The 21,370-nt window shown below is 36.4% G+C and overlaps 4 protein-coding genes across 4 annotated transcripts; 2 read left to right on the forward strand and 2 right to left on the reverse strand.

Moving 5' to 3' along the window:
• Nucleotides 1-4,438: 4,438 nt before the first annotated feature.
• LOC105256737 (pupal cuticle protein) lies at nucleotides 4,439-6,058 on the reverse strand. The gene is made up of 3 exons (XM_011266938.3): nucleotides 5,906-6,058; nucleotides 5,033-5,681; nucleotides 4,439-4,704 (listed from the first exon to the last, which is right to left on the reverse strand). The coding sequence occupies exons 1-3, from the start codon at nucleotides 5,915-5,917 to the stop codon at nucleotides 4,514-4,516; spliced, it is 852 nt and encodes a 283-aa protein (XP_011265240.1). The 5' UTR covers nucleotides 5,918-6,058; the 3' UTR covers nucleotides 4,439-4,513.
• A 2,657-nt stretch (nucleotides 6,059-8,715) lies between these two features.
• On the reverse strand, nucleotides 8,716-9,919 carry LOC105256734 (cuticle protein 18.7). Its single transcript, XM_011266923.3, has 2 exons — nucleotides 9,736-9,919; nucleotides 8,716-9,277 (listed from the first exon to the last, which is right to left on the reverse strand). The coding sequence occupies exons 1-2, from the start codon at nucleotides 9,745-9,747 to the stop codon at nucleotides 8,807-8,809; spliced, it is 483 nt and encodes a 160-aa protein (XP_011265225.1). The 5' UTR covers nucleotides 9,748-9,919; the 3' UTR covers nucleotides 8,716-8,806.
• A 1,148-nt stretch (nucleotides 9,920-11,067) lies between these two features.
• Nucleotides 11,068-12,055, forward strand: LOC105256723 (hypothetical protein). The gene has a single exon (XM_011266913.2). The coding sequence runs from the start codon at nucleotides 11,214-11,216 to the stop codon at nucleotides 11,919-11,921; it is 708 nt and encodes a 235-aa protein (XP_011265215.1). The 5' UTR covers nucleotides 11,068-11,213; the 3' UTR covers nucleotides 11,922-12,055.
• A 1,011-nt stretch (nucleotides 12,056-13,066) lies between these two features.
• Nucleotides 13,067-15,687, forward strand: LOC105256716. Its single transcript, XM_011266900.3, has 4 exons — nucleotides 13,067-13,133; nucleotides 13,715-14,272; nucleotides 14,641-14,818; nucleotides 15,350-15,687. Exons 1-4 carry the CDS (start codon nucleotides 13,071-13,073, stop codon nucleotides 15,574-15,576), a joined length of 1,026 nt encoding a protein of 341 aa, XP_011265202.2. The 5' UTR covers nucleotides 13,067-13,070; the 3' UTR covers nucleotides 15,577-15,687.
• The last annotated feature ends 5,683 nt before the right edge of the window (nucleotides 15,688-21,370 follow it).

Raw genomic sequence — 21,370 nt, forward strand, 5'->3', positions numbered from 1 at the left:
GCGGCGTAGAAATGATTGCTCTTCCTACTTTTATCCATCCTTTAATCCGTTTGACTTTAATGAGAATGATATTATATTTAATTTTTAACTTTTATATAAATTTAAAAGCTCGAAAATAAAATATCCAGAAATTCTGTCGCATAAATTTATGTAAAAATGTTTACGTCGAGAATGTTTCTCATTATAAGTTCTATTATTTTCGTTTATAATTACTTAATTTAATATTATAATTTACTTAATTTAATATTATCATATGTACCATTATTTAGATCTGCTTCCGCGAGAACATGCGACATGAGAGATCGTTATTTACTGAAGTTCGTTGTTGCATATTGACTTCGTCAGGCACGATTAATCGCGTCCTTGCTAGTGGCACGAGTTATGCTAGGATAACTGCATTAAAAAACACAGGACAACTGCCTCGCATTATTTTGTATTGTCAGATAAATGAAACCGGTTTTTCCTCTCGTTATTTTCGTTGATCATTCAAAAATTCTATAATATTATTATTAATTCTTTATAAAATTTGTCATTAAGCGTTCACTTTTACTTTCTTATTACTAATCAGAATCAGTTAAGTAAAATTTATTTCTATTCTTTTTAGTTTTCTTTAGTTTTCTTTAAAGTTTTCGCCTCTTATTATCTTTTATATTAATTATTAAATTAATCATTACATATTAATTAGTTGCAGAAAAAATATTGATAAATTTAATGAAAGATTTAATTAATAATAGCGCGCTATCATCACTTCTGACGATTTAGTCGACATGTTTAGGTTTTAGCGATAGTCTCCGATAAGCGATCGACAACAAGAAGCTGGTTACTATAGATGTTAAATTCGTGCGCTGTAAGATGCTTGACCTTGCCTATGGCAATCTTAGAAATTGATTAATTCAGTATACAACTAGTCTCTTTCTCTTTCAGAGGCTACTAATTCAGATCTTTGCACTGGTCCCGTTTTGATTCCACTAAGCGTATAACATTTTCTTTTCTTTCTATTGAAAATTCAATATATTAATTCGAAAAATGAAAAACTTTTAATTTTTTCTGTTGAAAATTCAATATATTAATTTAAAAAATGAAAAACTTTTAATTTTGATATTTTTTTTAACTTAGAATTTCTTTGATCGACTTGGCAATGTCGAAGGATTATAATATTTAATTTAACATATTTGATTAATTTTTTTAAGATTGAGATTTTCTGATGTTAAATACATAATCTCATTTCAAAGCGTATCAACGATGTGTTCATCCTGTCCAAGTGCCATCGACCTTTGATTTGCATTACAAATGTACTTGTCATTGTTTTCGATAGAATTTCCGTCGATCTGATCCCGTTATAAATGACAGTTCAATTTGAGTCTTCGTGAGTCTGCCCATGACAGCATATGCAGATGCAAATGTACAGTCCTGCGACCGTATTTACCATCGCTGCAAAGTGTCTATAATCCACAATATTCATCAATAATCAGTGACGTCACAATTTGTGTGAGCGTTAGTTGTAGTCAAAATTATTTGAAAGAGAATATTAAAAAAATATTGTGGAATGTCTACATCTTAATTATAATTTGTATATTTTATTCGCTTATGTTAAAAAATGCCACAAAGGTTTAATCTCTCAATTCTAAAATAGATTATAAATTATACATTATATTAAAAAAAATTAATAAATAAATCCTTCCATGGACAACATTTTGACATTGGTGAAAGGGCTTAGTATCCGGAAGGTTTATCTTGAAGGGGAAACTAAATACTTTTGCAATATCGTCACGAATCGCAAATAGCTTATAGCAAAATATTTAAGCGTATATTAATCGATTTTTGATATATTGCAAATAATTAGTCACGTTGTTTAGTTTCATCTAATTTATATGATAAATTTCTCTTTTTCAAAAATAAAAATATATTCAATAATTATTTATAACTCTTTAACTCTTACTAGTAAAATTTTTTTCTACGTTTCTTTAAAATGGTAGAATATTTTGTTACTGTAAACATTTACATACACGCGTCTATTGCATTTAATAATTTGCTTATTTTGTTATTTAATTATTATTAGTCTTGCGTATTCAATTGAGATGCATTGGTGTCTTATTGATTCGTCTCGGTGTTTTTTGCAATCACCTTTCTCACCGCAACGCACCAATGCGACGTGCATTGGACCGAATTTTTCTGCGGTTGCAAAACGCTCGCCGATTCATGGACGACCGGCCAGAATCATAGATTAACCGACGAGCCCTTACTATCCTTACTTATGAGTGTAAGTAAGGATAGCAAGCTGCTATCCGATCGTTCGAAGAGTGAATCTTGGCTAGAAAAATAATTCAATTTGGAAATATTTACTATTTTTTTAAATTATAATTTATAACTTAAATCGTACATATTGTATTCAATCTCCAAGAATATTGCAAATTATTTTATGCTACAAATTTTTCCTGGCGATAAAACGACATCAAATTAGATTAGTGTCATTTGCAGGTCGATTGAGCAGGTCAGTACGAGAGGATTATATGATCTTGCCCTCATTATAATGCGAATCGACGCTGATCCGCGCTCGTAAGATGAGATTAGAGGAGCTCAGTCGATTGTTCACGCCGACCGATTGTTGCGCAAATCCTCGCACAAAACGGGGGTCTCGTAATACATAATCCCCCGGTAACACGTAACAAGTTAAACCACGGCTCCGACACGGCTATTCTGCGCCGATCCTAGCTTAGCGGAATTTTTAGTTCTTCTCAAGTAGGCGTATTATATCGTTCAATTCTAGTCTTTATATCGAGGCCAATTTATAGCGTATAATCGTTCGCCCAAATGTGGGCGAGGTTGCATTCGTGAATAAAAGGAAATTCATCTCGATGGGAGATAATTTTTCGCGCGTACAAGATAACTTAGAGATATATGTGTATAGTTCAGTGTGTGATTTCGCGATTAATCCCGTTTTAAATCTCTAATTCTCTAGAACTCGCGTCAATCTAACGCTCCTTCACGAGCATTTCATCTCTCTTGCATTTATGAATATTCCGCATCATAGACGAGTTACGATTCCTGACCTTTTCATCGCACAGTATGCCGAATCACGATGCTCGAGTCCGCACTCGAGGAACGCCAAGCTATTATTCCGCTCTCTCATTCGTTTCTTCTCACGTCTTTCGTACACTGGTGACCTATGTGGCAACATCCACAACTGTAACGTTAGATGACGATGTTTCTATACGATTTACATGATATTTCTCGGTTCCCAGATTTAAATAATGATTAGAATGCAGTGTTGTAAATATTACGTGTTTCCTGGAAAGTACAAAAACGCATCTCACAATGCATTCTTTCACAAATATAAATATATATATTTGTAGTTGCAAATTTCAATATAAAAAATATATATATTTGTTGTGAAAAAATATTCTCTTATAATCTCGTTATTTTTATCAAGATTATGAAAGATATCCACATATAAATTGCGTAAATTTGGAAATAACGATAAATCGATTAGCCATATATTACATTGAACATTGAACTATTTTTTATTCGATGATCGATTTTTCGCTTACGTAAAATTGCGTGCACGCAGTCGTACGGGACGGAATTGTTACGATATTGTCCCGCAGCGGCGCAAAACATAAAGCTTTCCTAATCGGTATCCCACGATGATCCGGTCGCTCCCTTCTTCCGATTTCTATCTTAGATTAAGACATAAGAATTGCATCACGAGAGCCGCCGCGATTTCTTTTGCGAAAGATCTCGCAAGTTCTTTTCTCCGCGCGTGTCGATGAGAAAAGAATCTCAAGTTGATTTAATTTATTTACATCTTAATCTGTCGGTACTAATCTCTTTCTCCATCTCTATCAATGTCACAATTAATTACAAACGAAACTAATAAAACTACTTTTTAAATTTTAGAAATTAGCTCATTAAATATTTGTATGCACTCGACGCATTTTCACAGTTCTGGATTAATATTCCAATTGAATATGATGAGAAATTTTAGTCTTACATTTAAATTATATAGACGCAATGTGTAGAAAATTGAGAAACTAGCGCGTGAATAAAACTTTACTTTCTGCTTAGTAGATTATTTGAATAAGAAACATTAGTTATTGTATTACCGTATAATTATTGTAAATTGTGAAATATTTTGTGTTAATTCATGATAAAAATAATTACGATTTATGCCGCTTATTAATTTATAAAAAACAGATATAAAACTTAATATAATTTAATTATATTTCAAATCTCTTCAAATAAAAATAATTTTATACTAAAAAGAAAGATAAGGGAAGACGAGGAGTTCAAAAGTTCATCCTTCAAATCTTTATTCAGCAGTCTTTATGTATCACAATTAATCGGGTGTTTAAAGAAAACGCATAATACAAGTGTTTGCGATGAATATATGATAAAAAGAACGTGATTAAAAAGGTGAATCTAAAATAAAAGTCTTTAGAAAAGAGGAAACAATTTATTAATTTAGAATTATGTACAGTGTCCGGAGTGTTGTCAATTGACCGATTCGCCAGGATCAATAGGTTCCTGTCAAATGCTGGGACTGATAATGATGAGGCTGATAACCCGATGGATTGTACGCTTGTTGGGTGGCATAAGACTGAGTTCCAGGGTACGAGGATCCTGGAAATGCTCGCGAAGCACCGTAATGTCCTAAATTAGGATTGTAGTTGACGGGAGCGGGGCCGGTCGGTGATCCGGAATAAGCTGAAATTACACATAATGAAATCGTATAGAAAATACGACTTAGAGGATCAAGACAAAACGCATGGGTATGTAACAACATTAATTATATTTTTATAGAATAGCATTAATTTTTGAAGGGTTTTATAAGGGTCTATTACTTTATTTCGACTGATTTATTATATTTTCACATTAAGGCAATGGTCTGAAATTTTTCGATCTGATCCACTTTTGCCGAGAGATTCTCTGCCAAGCTTGAACTTCGCGAGATCTCACCGCTGCGAAAGAGGATTTTATCCCTACGTTCAGTTTTACACCCACGCAGCAAGTCATCGGTTCTTCCTCGGCTCACCTTGACCCTGCTCTTCATTCGGATGAGCGCTCGCGTGTTTGTAAGCCCGAGCCTCGGCCTCGGCTAGCTCGGCCAGTCTGGCAGCCTTCAGGGCCGCCACTTCCGGCGTGTCTAAGACGGTTCCGTCCTCGGCCAATGGCGCCGGTACAAAGGTAGCGGTCTTGGCGGGTAGCGCGTAATCCTTCTGGTTCACGAAGTTTGCCCGAGCTGGATATTGCTGGAGTTGCTGATAACCGAGCGGTGCGTAGTTGCTGATAACGGGCGGCGCCGGCACGTGATTCGCCGTCTGATAGATCGGAGTAGGCCGCTGATAATCGCCAGCCTGTCTTTGATAGGGCACCGCGGTAGGTTGGACGGCCGTCGGGTAGCTGTAAATCGGCGACGAGATGTGCGGGTTGTAACCGGACGGCTGTTGCTGATCCTTCTCCTGGGCTGCGCGAGCGGCGGCTCTCGCGAATTCGGCAAAGTGCGCGGCCTTCGCCTGCGCCACTTCCGGTGTGTCGATGACGTTGCCGTCATCGCCGACCGGAGCCGGTGGCGCGTAGCTCGGAGCGATTTGTTGGGGTTGGGGGTGGACCAGGGAACTTCCGTACGGGGATGAACCGACGTACGCGGCTTTGCAGGTCCACACCGTGGCGAGTAGGAAAATCTAGAAGAGGGAAGATTGAGAAAAGTGCGGTACTTGCTTCATGTAAAAAAATTGTATACTTTTACTTTTTGTATTTTATGTATAGTTATCTTTCTAGTTGTATTTTTTAATCTAAAATTTTCTTTAATCTTTTATTTTCAAGCAGTAATTTTCAAGGCAGAGATTGACATTTCTCGATTATTTTCGATCAACCTTTCACTTTTCTTTATCCCGGAATCACTTACCAGGCGTTTCATGATGATTCGAGGGCGTGTCTTTCGCTGGGCTCCTACACCTTCTTCCTGATAAAAAAGAGCGCTGCTGTATTATCAGTATTCGCTCCCAGGATTGAGGGACCCGGGTCGGACGTTGGTTCGGCGTTTTATGTTTCTGGAGAACAGCCAGCCGGTACCATTTATAGTCGCGTTCGTCCGTCCCCTCCTACGTGGACCGATTACCGGCGACCTGGAGGGAGCCAAAGAGGTGATCGGGCTAACCCGGGATGTTTGCTTGCGGATCGGAAAAGGGAAGGCTATCTCCTTCTCTTATTTCTTTCTCTTTCTCTCTCTTTCTTTCACCATCGGTAACCTTGACATTTGAACGTGGTTCCTGCACTTGTGATCGGAAATGTATCGTGGCAGCTAATAATGCACTCGATTGCATCTTGATTGACAGTCTTAAATTACAACCACTCTCTCCCTCTCTCTCTCTCGACAAACCGTTTCATTCACCAAATTAAGGTCGAAAAATACCTCGATTACACGAGTTTCCTTTTACGATGTTTCTTCTTTTTTCGTAGATTAAATTTCTGCGAAGGAATTTAATAATGCATATTAATTCAACGTTTCATTGTCTTTATCGCGATATTGAACTAAGGAACGTCTATTTTTTCACTCCGCTTCGAAAAAAGCCTGATTAAATCGCGCCCACTGATAGAATGGATCTCGATGTTGAGAAACAACAAAGGCGTGAACGCTAAACGACTTACCAGCCCTGAACAAACTCGAAGGACTGAAAGTCGAAGGACAAAGTGAATTGAGAATGCATTTCAATGATACAAAACGCATTGCTATAGTACATTTATAGCATATACGGATCTTACGGCAATTTATAAATTTATACATATGTCTTCAAACATATTCGTCATATAAATATTTCGCATATAAATGATTCGCTATTTTTATTAATTACAATCTTTCAAGTTGAAGTGTTTTAATTTCATTTTTGTTTTCATTTCAGTTTAAATACTTCAATAGATTTTCAAAGGTGTATCCAGAGATAATTTTAATATTTTTTATAATGCCATATGCGTATATCGATGCTTCGATATATATCGAATATGTATTGAATAGATCAGAGCACGACGTATGCAAGAGGTGTGTCGTGTAAACACCTTTGACATCGCCCCACATAATAACTTGCGTTACAAAGTGCACCAAGTAAATGCGAGCAAGTAAGGTGACATGTTACTGTCATCGTACGAGAAAGGCCGCGCCTTTCCTCGTCGTTTCGCTCATTAACACCCGCCGTTACTTCACTATCACTCGGCTTATCAATCTGCATCATCGCGCTCGATCGGATCGACCAGTGATCTGTTGCGACCACCCCTGACGAGGGAGAAATATCAATGTTACGAAAGTGACAGTGCGACTATTACGCGGGATAGTCACCGATATCAGCGCAAATCTTGTCGCAAAGCGAATAGGATATTTTTGCTGTCTTCGATTGGGCAAATTTCGCATTGTACGATTCACAATCAGTGAAACGCGAGTGTCGCGTAATCGTTAAGTAAGAAAAGGAAAAGGAAGCCATGTGTAATAACGTACGTGTAATAACATATATAATACCGAGAAAATCGAGCGGCGGTACTTTTTTCGATAATTCCCGCGAAAAATTCATTGATTGCACACGAAAAGGATACCAGCCAATGTTATATGTAGCATTTGTATAAGGACCTAAGAAATCAATCATTAGAAAAATGGCCGAAAAATGCTCAATAAGTCTATTATCGTTGTCATCATCGTTTCTCTGATATGTCATTATTGTTAACGAGATTACATGTACTTGATAACATAATGACAACATAAGTGATTACAAGAACCGCTGTAATATTAATTCGATGGTTAATGTGATAGATACAGATATGAAAGATCGATGAGACTAAATAAAAAGCTTGTAAAAATGAGGAGCGCATTAATAATAATTTTTCACGCACAACGACTTCTCTTGTTAAGTCTGTAAAAGACACATTTCGAAATGATTGCATTTCGTGAATGGATTATTACGACGCTTTATGGTGCAAACAATCGATCTTTTCTGAGATTAAGAAGTCATTTCTTTAATGGCGTTACTTTATCATTTTGACAGCTTTGCATAAGTTATTCGCAAACGATTACAAGATCCGTGGGGTATAAAAAAATTCTGCACTTTATTTGTAATAAATATTTAAATGTCTAATCAGGTATGCATTCCTCGTGTGTGGGCACCAAATTATTATATACAGTTTCATTATATAATTCGATAAAGAGAAAATGAATGTTTGTTTGCGAAATAAATGCGTAGAAAGTTTTAAATTTTAGAAACATATATTTATCATAATAATTTTGCAATTTATACATATAATTATATGTTCAATAAAAAAGAATAAGGATTATTTTTAATAATATTTCTTTAAAAATTAAATTATAATAATTTTCTTCAAACATTCTGAAGTATAATTGTAATAAAATGTTCTTTAATAATCTTTCATCATTCTCTGTATAAGATACTGCATATGTTACAATACAGATTCGCACTTCTCTATATAACTACATCGCATCTTTGCAAATTTCGATGTAAACATTGAAAGCGAAATATATTTGCTTTATAATTAGCGATATTATAAGAAATAAATTAGAATATTTTGTAGCAAAGTATATATTAGTTCCGATATGTTCTTCCTGAATGTTAAAGCAAATTCCAAGGACGTCTTTAAAAAATCTAATTTTTCAACGTATAAAAGGATTGAAAATAAGAACTTTTATTTTAACCACTAACACATAAAAGGATAACGATAATTGAAATAAAAAGATCAATTATGCCATGCCAAGATTGCCCAACTTTATTTGCATTCCAAGGTTATTGTGCATTATTATAAGGAGATTAATTTAATTAATATAGAGATGAGCGAGCGGCGCACTGTGCAGGATTACGAGTGGTTGTTCGTGAGCGACCGATCTCGCGGTCTCGTGGCCGAGTTTCGCGTTGATGTGCGCCGCTGCGTGTTCCGCCTTGGCGAGGGCCACTTCCGGCGTGTCCACGACACGCCCGTCGAGTCCGATCGGCGCCCCGGCCACCGGTTTCGTCGCCACCGCGACCGGTTCCACCACCTGGGCTCTGCCGATCACGGCCACGTTCGCCGGCGCGACGTAAGCGAGCACGTCGGCCGATTTGGCGGCTTCCTGAGCCAGATTGATTCTCTCGTTGATGTGAGCGGCTGCGTGCTCGGCCTTGGCCAACGATACTTCCGCGGTGTCCACTACCCGGCCATCTAGGCCGATCGGTGCCCCGGGTATCAGCTTGGCGTAAATCAGTGACGAACTAGCGAGGGCGCAAGCCAAAACGGCGGAAAGAACGATCTGAAAAATGTGTGTGAGAGATAGAGAGATTTTTTTAAATATTAATGTACAATTTTAATATGTAATTAATATACAATTTTTTATAGTAAGCTTTTCTTTTTAGATCTTTTGTATTTATTTAGTAAAGTTCTGAGAAAGAATTATTTAATCACTGTTTAACACAAATATACTGTACATATTAAAAAATTAATTAATAAATAAATTTAATTTAATTTATAGTTGATTAATGTGTGTTTGATTTATCGCAAGAAGAATACAATCTAGTCACGTAATAATTAATTATTTTAGATAAAAGAAAATAGAAGAAAAGAGAGAGAGAGAGAGAAAGACATTAAAAAAATATTAATCTTCTATCAATCGTCTCTTTATTTTTATCATATATATAAGCACGACGATATACAATTTTAAGAAAATATATCACAATGTTTTCAAAATTTGAATCTTCGATTAATACTTACGAGAACCTTCATCTTGAACGAAATCGCTTAGCTCCTTTTTAACGCTACCGATGATCAGTACTCGCCAAGGTGCTCGGATAATATGCCCTGCACCCTGTCCAATGCCGCTTTATATACCTCGTCGGAAAAAGAGACTTTGTGCCGAACGCGTGTAACCAGGATACGTCCATCGGCAATACATATGCCAATCGGTGTAATACACATCTGACATTGACGTCGATGTCTCGCTCTGGTTCGTGTAATCGCGATTAGCGTCCACCTTTGTCGGCACTCGCGACCCTCAAGACGTTCACCTAAATTGGTCCCCCTCCTTTCAACTAGATCGATCGAATCTGCGTAGAAACGATCGATTTGGCATGCTCGCTTTTTTTGACGTCGCTTATTTGTCAATTCCTTTATACGTTTCGAATTTAATCATTGACGTAAATATATAATTCTTTTATTTTTGAGGTCTACTACGTAACCATTTACTGAAGAGAGAATTTCTTATTTAAGAGATTTATATCGTGAAATAAAATATCAGTGATAAACAATTAAAAGTTCCATGACAATTCAATTTGGAACCGAAACTTGGAAAAATGTTCAATTATCATATAATCATTTTCAGCACTAAAGATATTATTATAAAATATGTTATACGCATATAAGTATCAATTATTTTAAAAATTTGTTTTTTTCAAAAGAAAGAAATTATTTAAATATTAATTATCAATAAATTATGAAATGACTTAATTTTTCACATATAAAAGATAAATTTTAACTTTATAAAAAATACTCTAAATTATTATTATTTGAACGCTTCACAATTTTACTTTTTATATTTATCCAAAAAAATGTGAATTTTATAAATATAGATTAATTCTAGATAAATATAGATTAATACTAGATTAATTAACAAGTTTTCATAAAATACAAAAAATGTAAAAAGATTGACGAATTTGTCTTCATATCGAGCTAATTAAGAATTGAATAATACGGTAAACAGATAAGTAGACAGGTAGAAAGGCATCCTTACCTAATCGAGCAAAAACAACACTAAACCTGCTTCTAACATTGATTACGCGATCGATTTTACGTAGCAAACACGACCTTGTCGATCGTGGCCGATCTGGCGGAGAAATGAAAACGGGATCGTGTGTCTTCCCGACCTCGTAAGAAAGAAAATCCCTCTCTGTTTCATCCCGTCGTCGTCTCCCGCCATCCCGCTGTTGTAAAGCTCTCGCTTTACAAACAGGCTTACCTTGCTCCAGCGAAACGGAAGTGGCTGATACCACATATAACCTTCCGTTTCTCCGGCGATTCTAGGTCTTCTCCCTTCGCGCCGATCCGCAATCGTTCCTATTACATGATCTAAGAGGGCTATAAAAGCAATCGCAGCAACATGCATCGAGTGCATCTTGCGTCACATTGCACTGTCTTCATCATCAATTGCGTTAAATAAGATCGTCACAATTCCAGTGTTTTGGATACCGCGAGAGATGAGATGCTTCGCGATCGCGATGCTGGGCCTGATCAGCCTGGTCTCGGCCAAGCCCGCGCTTCTACCCGTACCGCTGACATACGCAACACCTTTGACACCTGGTATCAGTCCTGGACAGGTGTTGGACAGGCTGAAGGATTCGGCTGCCGCGCATTTCGACGAGAGAAGGACAAATTTGGCAAACGAGGCTGAGGAATCGATTGGACCGCGTGAACGAGAATCGTCCCAAGTCGTCAACGCGCCACTCGGCGTCGACGGCAGGGTCGTGGACACGCCGGAAGTCGCGGTAGCCAAAGCAGCCCACGCGGCTGCGCACGCCAACGAGAAGATCAACCTGGCGAACGAAGCTGCGAGATCCGGTAGCGCGTTAGATTCGTCGGAAACCAGGGATAAGATCCTTACCGAAGAGGCGATCAGTCCCGACAGCAAAGTTCTAAGTACATCGAAAGTTGCGCGCGTCAACCAGAAGATCAACCTGGAAGCTGGCGACGTTCTCGCGCGACTTGTGGAAGGTTCCGCGGTACCATTAGTGCTCAGCAACGGCGTCGTCGCCGCTCTAGTACCCGTTGGTCTCGATGGCAAGCCTCTGGATGTATCAAAAACGGTGGTGACTCACAACGATCAGAGTCCGGTGAACGACGTGAGGTCTCTGGATGCTCTGGCGATCGCAGGCCCAGGTCTCGCTTATGGCAGATTGATTTATTAAGAGGAGGGATTTATCCGAAGCCTTTTGGAGAAGATATATCTTATAGCTTATTATATGTCGAATAATAGCATGTCAAATAGTAGTGGATTATGCAGTTACTCTCTTCTATCTCTTTCTTGTTGCATTATTTTTTATGAAACGATCTATCGTAGCATCTTATTTGATATATGTATGTTTATTAATAAGAAAAAAGTTTATTAAAAAATTTACTTTTTTGTTAAAAAGAAAAAGAGATATGATTACAGCAAGATTTTGTCTTCATAATTTAATTTAAAAATGAATTAATATTATTATGCACATAATTAAAGATGAATTAATATATCAATATAAATTCTGCTGAGTTATTTTAGCATAGAAGTTTTATATAATAATAACAAATTACATAATAAAATTTAAAATGTAAAAAAATGCTTCTATTCGACAAAAAGAATGAGAGATGCGATAGAGAGAATAAGAATAGACTATTTATCTATCCCTTATTCATAGAACAATTATTTTCTAGTTAAGTTAGATTTACAAAAACAGAAAGTATATTTACACAAAACTATTATATCGCGTAAAAAATTGTAAAAGAATTGTTACTTATAATGAATATAAAATAAATTTTATCTCCTGCATGTATTTTACAGCTGAACTATTCGACTCGTCTCGACAAAACTCAAATAGCAATACGATAATAAAATATTCCGCATCTCATTTCGCAGTCTCTGTAAGATCTCCGCAGACTTAACCGATTCTCGCGAACCAGTCGAGAGACTCTGCACCCCTAAGCGACCGATCGAGAGGACGTAAACGGGCGATAAATTAGCATCCCTAATAATCCTCCTTTTCACGATTCAACTCAATATCTGCCCTTTCCCGGCGATAACGATCGCAAGATTACGCGCGACCTTGACGGTAGCGAGACGTAGAGCGAGGCGGATCCTGGCTCGGAAAAAAGGCGTCTGATGGACACCAGGCATCTCTCTGTCGCGAAGCCGGATTCCGGCGATCGCGACCTCGAAGACACTCGCGCGACCAGTTTTCGCCACGTTCGTGGTCTTCGTCGGCTTCACAAATTTTTCTTCGCGAGGGAAGGAAGAGGATTATGCGTCGCCTCAGGGCGTGGTTGGTCGCACGCTATCGCGTATATAAAGGTGTCCTGGCTGCATGTCGGAATCGAGGATACACAATCGACGTGTCGTCCGTGAAACCGCCATGAAGACCGCGTCCGTAAGTGCTCGTCTCCTGCCGATTTTGTGTGTGGGAAGACCGATCGTTTTTGAGATCCGCATTGCGTTGGTGGTCTTACGTGGGTTGTACGATTGCAGGATTATCTCTAACACAAAAATCGTTCGTGGTATAAATTACTTGGCGGAGGAGATTCGCTTTTCTTCTCTTGTGTCGTGCAAGTTTCATCTCAATAGAAAAGCCTGTTTAACAAGAGCATGTTTAATACGGAGCTTTTTATATCGGGATATTTTATATTTTATTTATATTACTAGATTGTTATATAATTAATACAGTGATGATCTAATACGTACGAGAGGAATTAAAATTGCACAAAAACATTTTTATTTTAAAGACCTAAGCATAAATGTTGGAATTTGACATAACAAATTTATGTCAGACAAGGATTCGATTTATGCCATTGTTGAAGTAAATCGCTGATATTCATCGATAATGTTAATCTATAATTCTACACAATCTCCCACAAGTCAGCGATAAAGAAGGGAACCTACAAACTACAATAGGATTAGTCATGCAAATCTCTATAAATTATAATCATAAACTAATCTGACGTACGTTTTCAGCTTTTTCTTGTCCACTGCTTAATCGCCGCCGGCTTTGCCAAGCCGACGGTGTTCCTTGGCTATCAGGACAGCCTGGGCCAGTACAGTTTCGGCTATAGCGCACCAGGATCGGCCAGGTCGGAGGTCAGGACATCCAACGGCGCGACCAGAGGCACTTACAGCTACGTCGACGAAACCGGTGTGATCCAGACCGCGCAATATGTCGCCGACAGCGAGAACGGGTTCCGGGTGTTCGCCACGAATCTTCCGCAGGCACCGCTTCCGGTTCAGGACACGCCGGAAGTGATGGCCGCACGCACGGCGCACCTTCAAGCCCTGGAACTGGCGACGCGAAGGAATGAACAGGCTCAGAGTCAGGAGAATGCGCAGGAAAGAAAGTCCGAGGGCAATCAAGGTGACGCGAGTGTCAGCAAAACGCAAGAACAATTGGAAGCCAAGAAAGTTCAAGACAACGCGAAGAAGATCGAGGAAAAGAATAACGAGGAGAGTTTGCAAGCGGTTGCTTCCAGAAGCGGAATCGATAAAGCGAGCGACAAGAACTCGCAGGAGATCCGTGAGGTATATTAATGATAAAAAAATAATTCTTACTAATTTCTAAAAAATTGTTTTTGTAAAAGCGATAATATTGTTACGCGAATTACATCCTAATATTAATTATTTATTCGAATTTCTAAAATCTCTCATAATTCTTCTTTTAAAATACTTATTTAACTATATTTGAACATTGAATTAGAAAAAAGTTCAAATCCTTATTTTTCTATAAATTTTTGGATAATATTTAATAGAAAAAAATCAGTTTATTTATATAAAATTTGTAAATTCTTGAACGAGATAACTAATGGAATAACTCTGTCAGCGTTTCGAAATTTCACGAAATATTTCCGTCTCGAAATTCCTCATCGGGTTTTTTTTTAAATGGTCAACAGGAATCCTCCGGAAGAGTGACGGAGGAAATTGTCAATGGTGCAAACATCCCAGCGATTCCATTAATTTCCTCTCGCGTGTTACCTCAAATATCGGGCGGAAATGCAGTGCCGATATTCCGCATCTCTCATGGAAGCCATGAGATCGAGCCTTCCTCCATACCAGAGACACCGATTCAAGGTCTAGGATTATAATTTACTTATTTAATTTTCCCTTTGCTGCTTGTACTAGATGTTAGATTATCGTGAATTATATTTTTTGATAAACATTCAGATTCTCACGTAATCGTTTGACTCGATTTGCTGTATAACTATTTTGATTATCCCGTGATCAGAATAATTAGGATTAGATTAATTTGAAGATTGAACACGACGAGACTTTCTATATATATATATATATATATATATATATATATATATATATATATATATATATATACATATGTAGAGAATATCTTTAATTAAGATTCTTTCCTTTTTATCAAAAGATTTTTTCTTTCGAAGGTCGTCGTATTTCCGGAATAGAGAATTCGATCTGAGGTCGTCCTTACCGGATCGCAACCGGTTCGCAAACTCGCTCGTTGATAATCTTATAAATTGATCTTGCCAATCAACAAGATCGAGCTGGCAAATTGTAGTAAATTATAAGCGTGATGCTAGATTGTTATTGAATTATCGTGAATCGAAAATAATTGTCGGCTTTTCCCCGCAGGCACTTCCGGCGCGATCACGCCAGCGGCGACGATTTTGAAGAGCACGGCAATTTCTGGCAATCAAGTAGCAGTAACGCCAGAGAAGGAACAACAGAAGCAACGAGCGAATGAACCAGTTGTCAATGCGATTGCGCCATCGAGTGTAATTCCGCTGAGTTCGTCGCATTCGAGTTTCATCAGATACGAATCACCGTTCCTTCATTATGTCGTTTACAACATTCTGTGAATACGATAGAATACATACCTTGGGAGAGATGCGGCGATTTTCATGGAATGAAAAATCTGGAATAAAATCTCAGACGAAATAAACAGATTAAATCGTTTTCTTTTTCTTACATTTTTTTATGTGTCAAGATATTTTTATTCTTCTTTACAAAATAATGCGGGATGTTGTCGGACAATACACAACGGAGTATGATATACGCGTATATAATAATCGATACTAAAGATAAAGATAATTAAAATCAGCATCATCGTCGCCGTCGCCGCCATCGTCACCTGTCACACTAGTGGAAATACTTATAATACTTAAACTGGCGCGTAAAGTAATACTAAGTTATATATGTAAATGAGATAAAAAAATACTAAACAGTAAAATCCTTAAAAAAATCGCAGCTTCTTACAGTCGCGAATGATGAAAACCTATCAGGGAGAATTGACAGTTAATATAAGATTCGATGATAAAATCATCAAATACGTAACTCTAGATTGTGCATACACGATATGTGTCAGTCAGAACAAATCATACTCCCAACATCTCAATTACATTCAGAAAATTTCACAGACAAGACAATATCGAAAAATAAAATTTCACTTCAAAGTTTACCTCGAATTCTGAATCACTTTGACTGAAATTAATCTGAGTAAAGCAGATGCTCGAAGGATATTTATTTGAAAACGCAATGCACCGGCAACTGGCTTGCTAGATGTCAGATGACTAATGCGTTAATCAGAAGATTTTATTTTTTTGACTGATCCGATTTATTCGATAATTGTATCGAGAAGAACTGTTGTAGTCATACAATTATGCAGCCACGCGACTGCCATTGTATGGACGATTTAAGCTCGAAGTGGATGTAATAATTCATCATCACGACAGGACAAATCTCAAGGAATTCTGCGCACACTCGAAATTAATTACAGCTGATCGATATTGCAACTATATCCGCGTTTCGCGCATGTTAACCACTTGTCACGCTTGTCGTGATGGTGGCGTAATCGCAATGTTCATCCGGACAACGAAAGTGACAGGCAGCTATAAGATTGTCGATTCTACTTGATCTCGCTCGAGAGAATAATAAAGTTATAATGACAGTAATAATATAACGATAATAATACAATAAAAGTATATTAATAGCAACGTTCGTGTCAAGAAAGAGTTGTAATAATATAATCGATATCTCTCTCTCCCTCTTTCTGTGCCTTTACAGGCCTCGTCCTGTTGCCGTTTCTCTCTATACATAACATTCTCTTTTACATATATATATTTATATATATATAAATCTAAATTTTAATATATATATTTATAATGTTCATATTTATATATAACACACTTGTTCTAGACGTCAAACGCATTGACTTTGAGAAGTGCGGATGATCAATACCATCCGATCCTCGTCGCGCGCATACTTTTCTTTTTTTTTTTTACTTACTACCTGTTCACAATCTCCTCGGTTTCTATCTATTTTCCTTGCCCCCTTTTCTCTCTTCCGATATGCTACATCAGTGAATGTAATGTTCAATACATATTTAAATTAGAAGTGTATGTCAAAGTATATTTAGTTCATTATTTTTGACGGATACATATTTGTACCTGTGGACGCTGCTTATGCTGTATTTCCGTCGATATTCGTAAACTTTGAAAGTTGCACAGGTCAATAAAATTTGCAATCTAGCTAATTTTATTAATCAGTGCAGCTTTCAAAGTGATTCTTTTATACTTCTTGATTTATATGTCAATTGGAGCAAAAATTGTACCGAAAACGAAATAGACATAAATTACTATTGAATATTTTATCGTGATTCATTTCACACATTTTTTTCATCACTGTACATAGCAATAATCGGAATATTTTTCTTTTTGTTTGCAATAGATAAAATATTTACTTAAAGTTATGCGTGAGCAGTATTGAAACAATTACAATTTCTCTAATTGAGATTTGAAACAATCACCTGTGCCATTTCCCTTAATCATTTTAATATATTGATCCTCAACTTCTTGATGACTCCCAACAGTGGAAGTATCCTTAGAAAGTCATTTCGTTCACTTGTTCCATTTAGAATCTCGTGAACGAACAAATTCGAGGAGAAAAAAATTTCTTCTTTAATTTATAGTTATCCATTCCACTACAATTTAAATTTGTATTAAATTCTCTCGACATCCATTGCGAGGTGTCACATATTTCTTATTTTATTTGTATACGGAACTGTTGTATGTTAAAGAAAGAAAATGTCCGCGACATAGTCTCTCATTAATGATCGGATGAACCACGCTCGTCTGCATTGTTCGCTTTCTCTCGATTTAACGGCGTGTCTTGGAAAATTCACGTATGTGGGCGGTATACTCTTAAGTATCAACGAAAAATCAAATGCACGGACCGCGACGTGCGCGTCGAATCCGGATTATGAGAATTAAATCCGTCATCATAATAAGATCGCAATCGGTTTTCGCAAAAATCGACTGCATGAATTGAATCCTACATGTATTTTCTCATTTTATAAAAAATGCAGCAATTTGATTTGTGATACTTTCCGTTTCTCGAGAATTCTCAGTTAACGATCTCTCGAGGCTGGTCCTGCGGAATTTTCCGGATGGAAGAAAGCGACGCGCAATGCACGGCCCGTCGAGGATATATATCCACATAAGTCTCTCTTTTTTTTCTTAATTATTATACTTTTCTTGCTATACATCTCGCGAAACTACCGACTTACCTGGGCGACGATAAAATTTATTATTCTTAATGTTTTCTCTATATAATTTCTGCTATTTATTATAATCTCCCTCTCTTCGCATATATGTGTATTACGAGTATGACCTGTACGTGTGTGTGTATATATATGTATATATGTTTATACATATACATATATATATACATATACATATATATACATATACATATATATACATATATATATATATATATATATATATATATTTATTTATTTATTTAAGTGTCCACATCGCTGCTTACGCGTGTGAATGAAATTAGCTCGAGTGATTTTCTCGCCCTGACTTAATTACAACGTATCGACGATTTCGATTGACTATGGTCGAAAGGCGCGATCGTTTTTTTTTTTTGTTGCACGTTAATCATATGAACAATTGACTTCGTACTCGTTTCTAAAAAACTTTTAATCATCCTACAGGCGATTCGAAAAAAACTCTCTCTCTCTTTCTCTCTCTCACACACACACACTCCCTCAAATAATGTTGTCGTAAATCTTCGCGCCCGTATTTTAATTCTTCATCGTCAATTACACAGTACGATCACGCCGGAAAAAGGTGAATCGTTATCACTGCGTGTGATTCACTCGCCAAGCGACGAGCTTGATAAATAAAAAAAAAGAAAACAAGAATTTTCAAGAGAAAAATTTCTTGTCGCACGAAGAAACATTGAATCCAATTTAGAAAGATAAATATGAATCACAATAAATAATGACGATAATTAAGAGCTACGACCGCGTTATTGTTGTCGGCGATATTCCATGAAAATAGCTGTTGTATTTCACTTTGGAAAAATATTATTGTTGCATATTGCGAATATTTTTTTTAATATCGTTCCATATCTGCAGGAATGTCTGCATGAAGTTTCTAAAATACTAATAATTGAGAGAGAAAATATCAAGTTTGATTTGTCATTTTATCGTCGTTAATAAACGGTTCTTATAATACTTCTAGAGCCTACAGAAAATCGAAGAAAGTCGATGCTTTTCGAATCTTCTTTGCGACTTTTCTCATCGTGCAGAATTATTTGCGGCGTATCGCTAAATCCTTAATCGATACTCAAAAAATAAAATTTATAATTATCTTTTGCATTTGATTTTTATCACAGTCGAAGTTTAAATATTAAGTACAAAAGCGTGCGATTATTATTTATTTTCGTAAAACATTAATTATTATTAATTATTTTTCTTCTATTAATATCGAGAAATATAAATAAGGAATGTATGCTTATTATTCTTGTCTCTCTCTCTTTGTTATTTTTTTTCTTGAAGTATTTAGTTTTTACAACTTATAACACTATTCTCTTTATTTAGGCGTAACTGTATGATATAATAAAATGGAATGTTGTAAAATATTCTTAAACTGTCACATATCTTAACAGTCAGTTTCTTCTTCTTGAATGAATTAGAAATGAATTTATCGATACGCCACAAGAGACTCGATTCGAGATACACTGTTCCTCACGAAAGAATGAGATCTTCGACTTTCCCCATCAAACGTGAAACAAAGAACAGATTAGTTTTCTTATATTTATATATTTTAGAAACTACGTTAATTTGACCTAATCATTAATGTCCATCATTGCTCTCTTTCTCTACTAATTTCGGAACACTGAAATATAGGGGACTTTATACACACATTATATATGTATATGTATATATATATATATATATCTCGCGATAAATCGCGCACTATCGTGCTCTATATAATTTATCTTCTATTAACGTACTGTATGACCAATGCTTCCCCGGTGCGAATTTTAAACGTCGACTAATGACATTGCCGAAAAACGCTCGGATATCTCGCGAATTTCCCCGAGCTTGTTTTCCGTTTGTCACGTTCGTTTCCCGTCGTGGATAAAGCGCATAATCTGAAAATCCGTTCGCCTACGCTTAACTCTACACGAAGCCTTCGCATACGTATACGATGATTTTGAGGAGGCAATCGATTGATCAACTATAGACCGTCATATTTATACTTTCGTCTCAATAAAATCGAAGATGCTGCGGACGTTGAGCTTATACGTTTCGGAAATGCATTCCAAATGTACTACTTGTGTGAATGTCTGTGTATCTTGTGTAGCACAATGATGTACAGAGAACAGCATCATGCAGAAGAAAGATTTCGTCCAGCAGTTGAAAACTACAGCGGCACTCTTTACATGTCGTTCTTGATTCGACGTACATGATGTTGATTTATTTTCCATTTTAAACCGTTCGATAAAAATATATTTATACAATATAAAAAGACTTGGAGAAAATATATCATAAATAAAAAAAATATATAATACAGATTAAGTTTATATAATAAAAGATCAAATTATCACAGAGAAAATTATAAATTGCATTTTTTCTGTTTTTTTACATAAACAACGCAAGGTAGCTTGATCACAATTGATGTGAAAAGTTTATTGCATAATGATATTGCCATCGAGCCAATAGCGACATAGTGCCTCAATGAGTGTTTATGTGCTGAAAAGTTTCCAGTGACAGTAATAGTGATAATAGAATTACAATAACAGTAGTAATAATAATAGTAATAGTAGTAGTAGTAGTTGTATAGTAGCAGGCCGTTCGAAGTAGATGGCGAAGGGGGGGACACGACGACAGGCAGTAGCATAGCGATAGTTCGATGATCAGTTTTTGAGCTGGAAGAAAAGTCATCGGGAAGAAAAGAAATTAAAGTAAAAAGAAATGAATATGTATATATAAAATTCGATAAAAAAAAATGAAACTTCGATCTCTCTCGAGGAAATCTTTCCAAAAAAATGCTCCAAAAAATTAAATCTATTTTGCTAAACTTTTGTTTTCTACATTTATTTGAGAGAATTCTTATGTAATTACGATAGTAAAAAAAATAAATAAAATTCCATTCGATATTAAAACAAAGAGAAAATTATCGAATGGAATTTCACAGAAAGACTGAAGCCGTAATACTAACGCTAAACGTTATTGTTACAATTCTGAATGCAAAGATCGCGATTGCAAATATCACAGTAACCTGAGGTATTTCTTTTCTAATGAATCGATATGTGAAAAAAAGCGCGTAATTAGATCGAGAGTCTCAGAGAGATGGT

This window comes from Camponotus floridanus, unplaced genomic scaffold, assembly GCF_003227725.1.
Source record: "Camponotus floridanus strain SB8 unplaced genomic scaffold, Cflo_v7.5 scaffold7, whole genome shotgun sequence".
Lineage (NCBI taxonomy): Eukaryota > Metazoa > Arthropoda > Insecta > Hymenoptera > Formicidae > Camponotus > Camponotus floridanus.